This window comes from Pezoporus flaviventris, unplaced genomic scaffold, assembly GCF_033815535.1.
Source record: "Pezoporus flaviventris isolate CSIRO_AGI_PZ_B2104156 unplaced genomic scaffold, CSIRO_AGI_Pfla_v1 ptg000002l, whole genome shotgun sequence".
NCBI lineage: Eukaryota > Metazoa > Chordata > Aves > Psittaciformes > Psittacidae > Pezoporus > Pezoporus flaviventris.
In genome coordinates this window covers 23,384,565-23,396,250 of record NW_026892550.1, presented here as the reverse complement: position 1 = coordinate 23,396,250, position 11,686 = coordinate 23,384,565, and the positions used below count along the sequence as shown (strand labels likewise).

The 11,686-nt window shown below is 37.9% G+C and overlaps 1 protein-coding gene across 2 annotated transcripts; it reads left to right on the top strand.

Annotated features, from left to right (window-relative positions):
• The first annotated feature begins 2,324 nt into the window (after positions 1-2,324).
• Positions 2,325-10,640, top strand: GNPDA2 (glucosamine-6-phosphate deaminase 2). Of its 2 annotated transcripts, none has more exons than XM_061471839.1 (7): positions 2,325-2,418; positions 3,941-4,104; positions 4,414-4,515; positions 5,006-5,188; positions 5,530-5,714; positions 5,810-5,984; positions 9,609-10,640. In XM_061471839.1, exons 2-7 carry the CDS (start codon positions 3,981-3,983, stop codon positions 9,665-9,667), a joined length of 828 nt encoding a protein of 275 aa, XP_061327823.1. In that variant the 5' UTR covers positions 2,325-2,418; positions 3,941-3,980; the 3' UTR covers positions 9,668-10,640. The 2 variants fall into 2 exon arrangements, with proteins under 2 accessions (XP_061327823.1, XP_061327816.1); XM_061471832.1 differs by having other exon boundaries at positions 3,941-4,108; positions 4,418-4,515.
• The last annotated feature ends 1,046 nt before the right edge of the window (positions 10,641-11,686 follow it).

Below are 11,686 nucleotides of genomic sequence, written 5' to 3'. Positions count from 1 at the left end.
CAGTGCCTATAGAGCATTTTGCATCTGTTACTACTTAGAAAGGAAAATCTGAAGAATGACTTGGTAGAAATCATAGTCTAGGCATTAGCATACTAACAAAGAGAGGCAGAACTGAATATGCCCACAAACGACACAGAATTTGTCTGATTGTCTAACAGAAGCAGTTGATAATGCTGCCAAGTTTGCTAAAAGGCAACAGAATGTTATTCAGAATTTAGAGGCAGCAGGAAAAAGTTTAAGAAGTTCCACTGAGTACAGAACAGTACATCGTGTATTCTCTGAGCTCCTGGAGAAAATACAACATGGGAGAGACAATGACCTGAATTTTAGGTTTTTCATTAGTGATGAACAAAGTGATTTTTCAAGTTCTAGAAACCAACAGAACTTGCGTGAAAGACCTCAGTTCACTGTAACAACTGCATGTGCAGAGTGCTGAACAAAGCCAACAGACAATGATAGGATAATGAATATATGGTAGGTTCATACCTACAGGGTAGAGCTAGGAAAGGGATCCAAGATGAGAAGCCTGAGAGTTGAACAGTCTTTGGCTGTTCTGCCAAGGGAAAAGGGGTCAACACAAACAACTGTTCCTCTCTTCCATCCATTCAGGCATGCTCCACTCTTACCTTGTCAAGGTAGCAGGCAGAAAGAGTACACTAGAATAAACATCCTCCGAAACAGCTGACATATTGACAACAGGGTAGGTAGTAAAGGTTTTAGGGAAGCAGAACAGCCTATTGATCAGTAAAACACTGCCGCATACAAGCTAGCAACACTAAGGATGCAAAGAAAGTGAATAGACAAATCTAGGAGGAAAAAGACAGAAGCACACATGGATAGCTGACCATGAGAAAATGATTCAGTTATCTCTTACTTTGATCTTATATTTCAGAGAATAAGGATTACCAGAGGAAGAGGTTGTTATCACACCCCTATGATCCCGGGGGTGTGATTTCAGGCCTATAGGTACCTAGGTGCCTGTAATACCAAAGAACTCTGTTAACTAGTTTGCTGTATGCAGTAGTTTACCACTGAAGTGTTACACACGGTACATATGTAGGTAAGAAAAAAAATCAGAATGGAAATCTAGAGGCAAAACTTAGATTGTCACATAGGATCTGAAAATCACAACCTCCACTGCAAGCATACCCTGAAACAAGAAGAGCAGCAGAGGTTCAGAGCATGACTCAAGAATTGTGCAAGAAAAAAGAGTGTTCTTTGGGACCTGCTAAAATTTCTGAGATAAAGTTTTTATCAGAAGAACAGACATGAGCTAATCAAACTGCTAGTCAAATTCAAATAAAGGGCAGATTTTGAAGCAATGGTTATTTTTGCTGGTTGCATGCTAATCCCCAGGGGCTCCACTAAGGTATGTATCTTCTCAGTTTCCAAATGCACCTTTCATGCCCTTGGCAAAGCATTACTCAATCTTTCTGAATTACCTTGCAACAGTTCTAGTCAGGTTAGCAGAAACACGTGTTATGTTTACAGATAACTTTTTTTTTATACTCCCCCTTTATTATTTATTACTCTCCCTCCCTTTAGCCTTCAGTCATGATGTTTTTCCTCAGCTAGTTATGCCCCTGCCAGTGAACAGATTTACCCTGGTTTTCTAATATGGTAAGGCCACAGTGAACCCTACAGTATGTGCATATACAGGTAACTCATAAGTCATGCTGCTTGCTCTGTTATGTTTTATCCCTACCAGTTTCCCTACTTAATCCTGAGTTTGAACTCTTTTTAAGATTATTAACCCTTTACCAACCAGCAAGATCTCTCACATCATGGTTGTTTAGATTATGGCTTAGCTACATCTGTAAAACTATCTGACTGGTTTTAAAGACAAGTTTGGGTTTTGCTGGTGTTTTTTTTTAAAAAAAAGAAAAAGGAAAAAATGATGTTTTACCTTTTGGTATTACAATAACTATGAACACTCTTTTGTCTGCTTTAAGCAAACACTTAATTTAAAGGGTGAATTTTCTCATTAAGACCCTGCTGTGCCACCTGCTTCCCCTAAGCAGGTGGGTAGGGAAAGGCCTCAGAAAGGCCCTACTCGAGCTTAACCTATGAGGCAGGTTAAAATTTTCACAGCAGTCTCTCCCCAGCCCAAGCCATCAGCAGCTTCCCACACTCCGCCTGAGAGCAGACACCCTCTTCCACTCAGATCCTACTACCACGAGAGACACAAGAACTCCACAAACCGCCCTGACGCCACCGGCATCCCGCCTCTAAGCGCGGCGCCGCCCCGCCCCACCCCTCCGAGGCTATTTCCTGTCCTGGCCAAACCCAGGTGCTTCCGGGTTGCGGAGGGAGCTGTAGGCTGCGGTGCTGGCGGGCGGGCGGTGGTCCCGGTTCTCCCTCCCGGCACAGCTGTGTGCCGCTCCTCTGTTACTTCTGCCTGCTGCGCCTCTCCTGGAGGTGAGCGGCGCCGGGCAGGGTCGTGCTCCTCGGCAGGGTGAGGCTGGGCACTACTGTTCGCTGTACGGGTGCAGCAGCGGCCGCAGGCCCCGGGCGGGGGTGAGTGGGGGGAGACTGCGTGTCTGAGAGGGAGGAGATGGGGGTCTGGCAGTAAGTCTCTCAGCCACTGTAGACTCAACATCCTTCTGGACAAGTGCTTTCAGCTGAAAACCCGCGGTTGTCCTGGTGCTGCTAGAGCGTCGCTATGTTCTAAGGGTAAAATTGTTAAAGTTTGACTGGGCAGCCCTAAAGCCGCTTTATCTCTTCCGTTTTTCTGTCCTCCTCAAGGAAATGTGTTAACTCTTTCAGTGTCTGAAATAGCATTTTCTCTGCAAAGGTGAGTTGGACTTGTCATTGCTCTCCTGTCCAGGGAGAGAAAGCAGCATAATCAGCACAGGGTGGTGTTCACTTCCTTCCTTCTTTGGGGGGAACAAACAGATGTGACCCTGTTAACCTTTACTGCACTTTAATTCATGCTGCTTTTGAAACTTCATTTTGAGTCAGCAAAGACTGGTGTGTGCTAGTGCTGATTTGGCACTTAGCTGGCCTTATGCTTCTGACAGCTATGTTGTTTCCTGGCTAATACCAAGCATGCATGCTCACATTAGGGAAGTGTAAATACATTGCAAGTTGGACAGAGAGTCTTAGTCTTTCTGACAATTACCTGACTCTGTTAAGCAGAAACTCATGGAAAATGAGGTTCACTTAAATGCAAGAGATGCTTATGTACTTTTAACAGTCAAGCTTGTTCTCTAGATATTTATCTTGGCAATTATATGGCTGTACTCAAAATCAGAGCCTATCAAGAGTGACTGACTTCTGTTTAAAGTTATACTGAAAAGGGAAAATGTGACCTTAACGATCTCATAGCTATTTTTTCCTGTGAATTTTAAAGATTTCAAATATCTCTATTGCTTTAACACTTTTTGTTTTTGCAGATTAATAAGCTTCCTGGAGCATTGTTACAGAGCATTAATGGGAATGAAAGGAGTTTTTATTGTTCTCTTAGAATTATGAGTTTTAAATATAGAAGCATGTGGTTATTCTGGGCCTTGTTTTTGAAGGTTTAGGCATGCAGCTGGTCATAAGAAACAGGAGTTAATGTCAGTGTTTGTTTACTTATTTGCTTTTATTTCAAACAGAGTTTGTCCTCCCCTAAGAGAAACTGCTAGTTAAAAAACTGGTGTTTAAAACTGCTTGTTCTCATTTCGGTTTAGCTTTTTCCTATAAGCTAGTTTAAATTGGTCTGTGAATTTTAATAAATGTTTTGATTGTAATCTGTCACTTGGATTCTGTAGCTTTTCTTCTGATTGTCCAGAGTCCAGCTTGATCTAGGATTGTAAGAATGCTTATGCAAGGAAAAGATTCTTTATTTAGCACTTTAAGTCATCAATATAAAAGGTCCTTTTGTATCTCTTCTGTAATCTAAGTTTTACAACTATTCATATGGTGCTTATTTTTAAAACTTTGACATTTTCTTCAGGTTAAAGTTTATTTTATCATAGAAGTTCCTCAGTGCCATAATGAGGCTAGTAATTCTTGAAGATTATGATCAGGCTAGTGAATGGGCAGCAAAATACATCTGTAATCGTATTATCCAGTTCAAGCCAAGTCAAGGAAGATATTTCACGCTTGGTCTACCAACAGGCAAGTTTTATTCAAAGCCTATGTAAATGATTAAACCTAGAACGATGGTTGTATCATTGCTAACAGATGTAGAATTAAAAAAAAACCCACAAGTATACTTTTGGTAATACTCCAACGTACGTCTTTTTAAATACAGATTTGATTTGTTTAAAAAGTTGAAGTTTGAGAAACTGAGAAATATTAAATGAGAAATAAGAGATTTCATATAATGTTGAAAAGCCTTGTAGCAAAATTTAACTATAAAGAGTTTTAAATACACTCAAAATGTTGTGTGGATACATAGAACAATAGAAACGTTTTCTTTAACAGGGAGTACTCCTCTGGGATGCTACAAAAAGCTGATAGAATATCACAAAAAAGGAGATCTGTCTTTCAAATATGTAAAGACTTTCAACATGGATGAATATGTAGGTAAGATGTGCTAATTATTTCAGAACACACTATACTGGTAACTTTCTTCCATTATTAAAACTTAAATACTTCGTCAAAGCACAAGGTCAGTCTAGTATGTTTGCACTCCTATGTTAGACTTCTGTCTGTGGGGTCACGTTTAGCATTTTTCCCTATTCCTTTATCCACTAAAATGCAAATAGCAAACAAGTAGATCCTAGACTAAAATCATTGCTTTACAATACTTCTGTAGAAAGTATGTTGTCATGTAATGTTGTGGCTGTATTTCTTTTGAAGACTACACTGTGATAAGATGTATGAGAATGGAATGTAAGCCAATTGCCCTGTGCATGCCTAGAATTTTTTTTTTTTCTGAATATAATTTCAAATACTGTTTCATCTGACCTGCTTAGGTTTGACTTGTGTGCCCTACATTGGTTACACATAGACTAGAATTAAGGCTGTTTGGTTAAGTCTTGTAATATGCTAATTTCGCACTAAATGATTTCAGGGCTTCCCAGAAACCATCCAGAGAGCTATCATTCCTACATGTGGAATAACTTCTTTAAACATATTGACATAGATCCAAATAACGCTCATATCCTTGATGGGAATGCTCCAGACTTACAGGCGGAATGTGATGCATTTGAAAAGAAAATTGAAGAAGCGGGGGGGATTGATCTGTTTGTTGGAGGTATGAGGAAATGCTCTGTAGCTAGGTTTCAAATGAGTATACTGACTCTTTAATCACTATTTTCATGATTTAGCTAAACTTATTTTTTTTCAGTTGTGATGTAAGAAAATTCTGTGATTAACAAAGAACCAGTACGGATTCCGTAAGAGTATGGTTGGTGTCCAAGTTTCTAATAACTGAATTTCAAATAAGTTTTGACTGGTTTTGTTTACTTTTTTGTAAAAAAATGGGGAACCAAAAGGAAAGATTCAGTCTGAAAGCTTTTTTAATCATTTACAATGTTTGAGGATATTTGTTGACTCACAGGTCTGGAATGATTTACTTTTTTTAACTTTGAAAAGGCATTGGTCCAGATGGCCACATTGCATTCAATGAACCCGGATCAAGTTTGTCTTCAAGAACAAGATTAAAGACTTTAGCAATGGACACCATTTTGGCAAATGCTAAATACTTTGATGGAGACTTATCTAAAGTACCAACTATGGCGCTAACAGTTGGTGTGGGTACAGTGATGGATGCTAGAGAAGTAAGACCTTATTTAGTTCTAGTTGCATGTGTCTGTTTTAAAGACTAATTGGTATTGATACTGGGATTGAAAGTAAAGAGACCTTTGTTTTGCAGGTGATGATTCTTATAACAGGTGCACATAAGGCATTTGCTTTGTACAAAGCAATTGAAGAAGGAGTCAATCATATGTGGACGGTTTCTGCTTTCCAGCAGCACCCTCGTACTATCTTCGTATGTGATGAAGATGCTACTTTAGAACTAAGAGTTAAAACTGTAAAGTACTTTAAAGGTGAGCACTAAATCAGAAGTTACACATATCTTTCAGAAAAACTTACATTGCTTTAAGTGTGAGCTTTCCAACACTTTACAGTAGCTAATGTCTAATGTTATATATTAAAAATGATGTTAACTTATTTCTTGTGAATGGTAAGGTGCTAGGAAGCAGAACTTGAGTTCCTTACATTCCTGACAAATCTACTTCAAAAGCGTTTCCTTTGCTTCCCATTTGCAATGATAGCTTAGTCATCTCTAACAGTTTGTAGATCACCAGCAGTCTGGTGTTCCAGAATAGTTGTCTTAAATATACTGGAAAGTTTCACTCAAAGAAAACTTGATACATTTTAATCCTGATCTGTTTTCATGCTGCTGTTGCTATGTGCTGTAATGTGCTGTCGAGTAAACTTAAAATGTGTGATGCCAACTTTGAAGCCACCTGAGGACACTTTTCATCCAGTGCAACCGGCGTAACAGTCTATAGTGACTCTGAATATATTGCACCTTTCTGCTGTGCTTTTATATTGGCAGTAAGCATATTAAGGCAGACTTAATTGAGATTTTTGATAGTCACTGAGACTTCCTGGATGTGAATTACATTCATTGTAGAAGCTGAAAAGTAGTTTTCTCCTAGCTGTGTTAGCACAGTAAATGCAATTGAGTAAATCTGTATATCTTTCTCATTGGCATGGATACCTACAGTAGCTGAGGCATCTGAGATCAAGATTGTAATTTAGGAAGTTACACTTTAGATCATTACTTCACCAGTACCCATATATGTAGTAGATTGCAATTCTGTCATTACTGTGACTTTTATCCTCATATCACTGTGGCCAGCTTGTTAATTTTTGGTTCTTTCAGTATGCTGTTCTCTGCTGTGTACTGGGGGGTGTGTTGGTCTCTACCTGTATCACACTGCTAGGTAATATTTGTAGCTTTCTTTAACTGCGTGGATAATTTTTAAACGCTATCCTGTATTTCATATAAACAGTAGCTTTGCTTGAGGAAGATATAAACCTAATGTAGAATTAATAGGTATGAATGACACTGAACACTGCTTTAAAAACATCAAGGGCTACAGTATATGAATGTGTGCTATGTGTCACACTCTATTTAATTACCCTATAATACACAGCAATAGAATTCTTAAAAAGATTCTTTAAACTTGCTTAAATTTACCTGCCCTCAAATCGGTGAGATTCCTCCCTTTTAAGATGGAGGAGAAATCTGTGTGAGTCAAATTCAGAATTATTTTTGAATCTTGATCTTCAGGTTAGACTTCTTAGTTCTTAATACTGCTCATTGTGGTAGCTATTTACCACGTTTTTTTCACCATTCAGAAAAATCTTAAGGTACTGTATGAAACTTCTGATTTTATTTTTTTGATAAGTAAGTACCACACTGGCTGGTAATGAGGATAACTCTTACTTTCCTTCACTTTTTTCTAACTTTCTGAAAGCCCTCCTAGAGGCTAAAATTATCAAGTGTACTTACATGTTCTTACTAGAAAAGGGAAAGATAACTTCCTTGCAGAATGAAGCAGAAAATGAGTCTTGAATTTACTAATTAGTCTGCAGAAAAGTCAGTCCATATCCACAAGTATGGATAGTCCATACTTTCGCATGCTCGTCTTAAAACTGTATGCAGAAATCTGTTTATTCAAAGCATACTTGAGACTTTGAAATAGTTCTTTTGGCATCTATCAAGTAAGGACCAGTGCATATGTTTAAAAAACCCTTTTGTTTCTTTTTCCTGAAACAATTTCATTAGCAGGATTTAAATATCCTTCATTAAATATGGCAGAGGCATTACTTTGTAAGCATTTTTCATGCATGCAGGAAGTGCATAATTATCTCCTTTTCATTTCCCTTTTTTAGAAGAGGAAAAACACTGGTAGTAAGTAAGATGCTTTCAGGTTCAAAATGTGGCTGTAGCTTGAGTAGTGTGTGCAGCTGTTACTCTTTCAGTACAAATGGCTTTTGTATTGAATGTATACTTAATATTTTCTCACTGTTAAACTCAACTGAAAATGTTAGACTTGATCTTTCCATGTACATCAGCCCAGTAGTTATCCTTCGTGAAATCTAAGAAACTTTTTTTATGTTGCCTTCTGAGGTTTGAGGGGTTTTGCACAAATAACTGAAGCCAAGTCATTATCTCCAGAGACAATATGAGCTGGGTTCTTGAGTCAGTTACAGGTGGCTGTGTAGTATGGCTGAACATGTCAGAAAGTGGGTAAGGAATTAGAAACATCTGTTTTATATCCAGTAATCACAAACTAATTATAAATAGATGCTGTATAAAATGCCTTTTGCTGTGGTCATATACTGTAATGGCCTCAGATTGTATAGTTACTCAAATTTTAGACATTTCTGGAGTGACACTGACTTTGCTGCCAGATGCATTATGTAGCAAAAGGTATTTGAATACTCATCGCCATAATCACTAAAATGTGCACTACTGTCAGACTTTTATAGATTTTTAAGAAAATTTCTCTTTTAATGTCACGTGTTACTTCCATTTGTAACTTTATAAGTTAATCTTTAGTTTAGTTTGGGGCCTATAGGGATGCTGGGGAGGCACTCTTCATTAGAGACTGTAGAGACAGGACAAGGGGTAACAGGTTAAAACTTAAACGGGGAAGTTTAGGTTGGATATAAGAAGGAAATTCTTTCCTGTTAGAGTGGTGAGGCACTGGAATGGGTTGCCCAGGGAGGTTGTGAATGCTCCATCCCTGGCAGTGTTCAAGGCCAGGTTGGACGAGGCCTTGGGTGATATGATTTAGCGTAAGGTGTCCCTGCCCATGGCAGGGGGGTTGGAACTTGATGATCTTAAGGTCCTTTCCAACCCTAACGATTCTATGATTCTATGAAAATGGACTTTCACTTTGCAGATTGTGAACACTGATCAGTTACTGTTACTAGTTGTTCAGGTGAAATGAGGTTACAAATATACCAGAGTGCGAATGTCAGACCTACCTACATGTAGGTGACTTTTTTACTAAATTGTAAGAAAGTAAAGAAAGAAGCGCTTTTTTTTATTGCCCTTTTGTCATCATTTTCAAAAAGCAAGTACCTGAATAGAAGGGGAAAAAAAAAAAACCTCCTCTAATCACAACTACGGATGACTTGTATATGATCAAACCCAGCCCAGCTAGAATAGAAAGCAGTTGAACTGGCCATAAGTAAATGGTTAATTACAAAGACGGTAATGGTGCAATGCTAGAACACTGCAGTTCAAGCTGTAAAAGTATCAGTATATGTACAATTTGAATTTTATGCCAAATTGAGGGAACTTTATGTTGCTGTTATGCAATCTTTAACACAAAAGAAAGATGGGTGGATTTCATGTATTCACTTGGCAGTGTTCCAGATCTACTTTTTGATGGGTCTTTTCTCGGAGAATTCTCTCATACCTGCTCACTTTATACTGAAGTTTTCATCAGTATTCAAGTGATACAGGAATATATATATATATATATGTATTGTCTTTAACTTTTGAACTACTTTAGCCATTATTCTCTTCAGTGAAGTATTTAAAACGTGTACTTCAAAGCAAACTCCAAATAAAAATGTGGATAGAAGGATATGTTGAAAAAGTATAACTAATGTAAAGCTGGCATTGTTGCTTTCCCCCCAAGGTTTAATGCATGTGCACAATAAGCTTGTGGACCCACTGTACAGTATGAAAGAAAACTGAAAGAAGAGTTGAAGAGGAACTCCATGTGGGTCAACAGCAGCAGTTTTAGGTAGCAGATGAGTTCACTGCTATGCAATATGCTGAAAACTGTTTAAAATGGGGAATCCTAGGTACTGTATTTTTTTAAAAGGTCCAATATCTGTACATTTACATTCCGTTTGCTGTGTTGTGCATTTTGCTTTAACATCTGGAGCTCTGTTGTTGACTGGTACGTAACTAAATGGAAAAGAACAAACCTGTGGGAAGACTGCATGTTATGTAGGGGGAGAAAAGCAGAGCACTTATTCTAGCACAGCAATGTAACGCGTCTGCCTTGTGTTAGAGAAGATGATATGTTTCTAAGCATTTGTAGTTTTTGGCTTGATTAGTGTAACTACATTTTTCATTTGTGTCTCTAGGCAGAATGTTTTTGGCCTTTATGGACTTGTAATAGTTGTACAATTTCTACTATGAAATGTTCTGTTTACATATATCTAATGTACACGGAGCTTTTGCACTTGGTTGCCTTAAGTATCTAACAGTTTTTGGGCATCTCAAGTCCTGTTCTACAATTCAGGCAAATAAAAACACAAAAACCAGTGCCTAAAACTGCACTAAATTCTTGAAAATTATAACTTATTCCACAGATAAAAATATTAAACTTCTGCCATAGCACTTTTTCCTCTCATGTATTTCAAATTACTTTAGCATTTTTATATTTTTGGTAATTGAGCTTTATACATGAAGAAATGTTCCTATCTGGAGGTACCTGTTTAATTGTACTATTGATGTTACTATTAAATGCCTGAAAAGAGGTCAGTTTACAGGAATATAATGTCTGCAAGTTCAATACCTGATCATTTGAAGTTAACTGTTAATCACTTTGCAATAGTTACCTCTCATTGTATCATTACAAACATTAAGCTCTTACAAGGAATGTTATTTCCTACTTTGAATATAAGTAAAACTTAAATATAAATCCTTAATTTCAAAATTGTTTTGTTTTGAATATAAATTCAGACATGAATAAATATACCAGGGTTTTATGGAGAGGTTAGGAATTTTGTGCTGCCTTCCACCTTAAGGAGGAGTTTATTAAGACTTTTTGTAGGGGAACAGAGGAAGCAGGCTCTTGTGTACTTATTGGGAAAAGGTGAAACAAAGCATCACTTCTACATTTTAACTTTTCACCTAGATGGTGGCCTTTTACAACCCAGGTTACATCCTCAGGGATGTGGCAGAGTGCTGGAGGGTTTTCAAGATGTGCTTGGACAGGGTGCTAGGGAATCTCACTCAGACTCATCTTTCCTATGAAGGGTCTTTTAAGGTGCCTTCAAGCCTGGACTGTTTTATGATTCTGTAAAATTACAGAAGGATGGAAGAGTCCAGTGTAGGAAGCCAGGCCTAGTGTTTCAGTTCTTAACAGTAGATTGAAGAAGCACAGATTTAAAACAGGCTTTCAGGTTTAAGACTCAACTTTTGCACTTGCATTCTTGAAGCATGGTGCAACATTGGGGGGTAGCAGTAACTGACTTTAACAAGACTGTTTCAGAAGAATGCTGTTAGATGTGGCATATAACCCACAAAATGCATTGTTAGGTTTGTCATTCTTAGTGTTCACAGTTAAGACTTTATATAATATCTGTGCTACAAGAAATGAGACTAAAAATAATCCTGAGTTCAGGTTGCTATTAAAGAAATTCAAGTATGTTTTTGTCTTACTGATCATGATCCACCTTGTGCCAAAACTGGGAATGCTGTTGAGGAAACAATGTAATTTAGGGTTAAACATGAGTGTAAATCTGTAGCTTTTATATCCCTCTACTTGTAAAAGCTTTTCTTCCTTGCAACTCCTTGTTTTTGTTTTTTATTCCAAAGCACCTTTCACTTATCTGTCATCCTAGGCAACTGTTCCAACTTGTCTTTTGTGCTCTCTCAAGACATAGGAGACAACTGAATGGGCATCTCTTTTCCTTTTGTAATTACTGTAACTTCTGTGAAGCACAGGCCCACGTATATACTGGTACCTGTACTCATCTG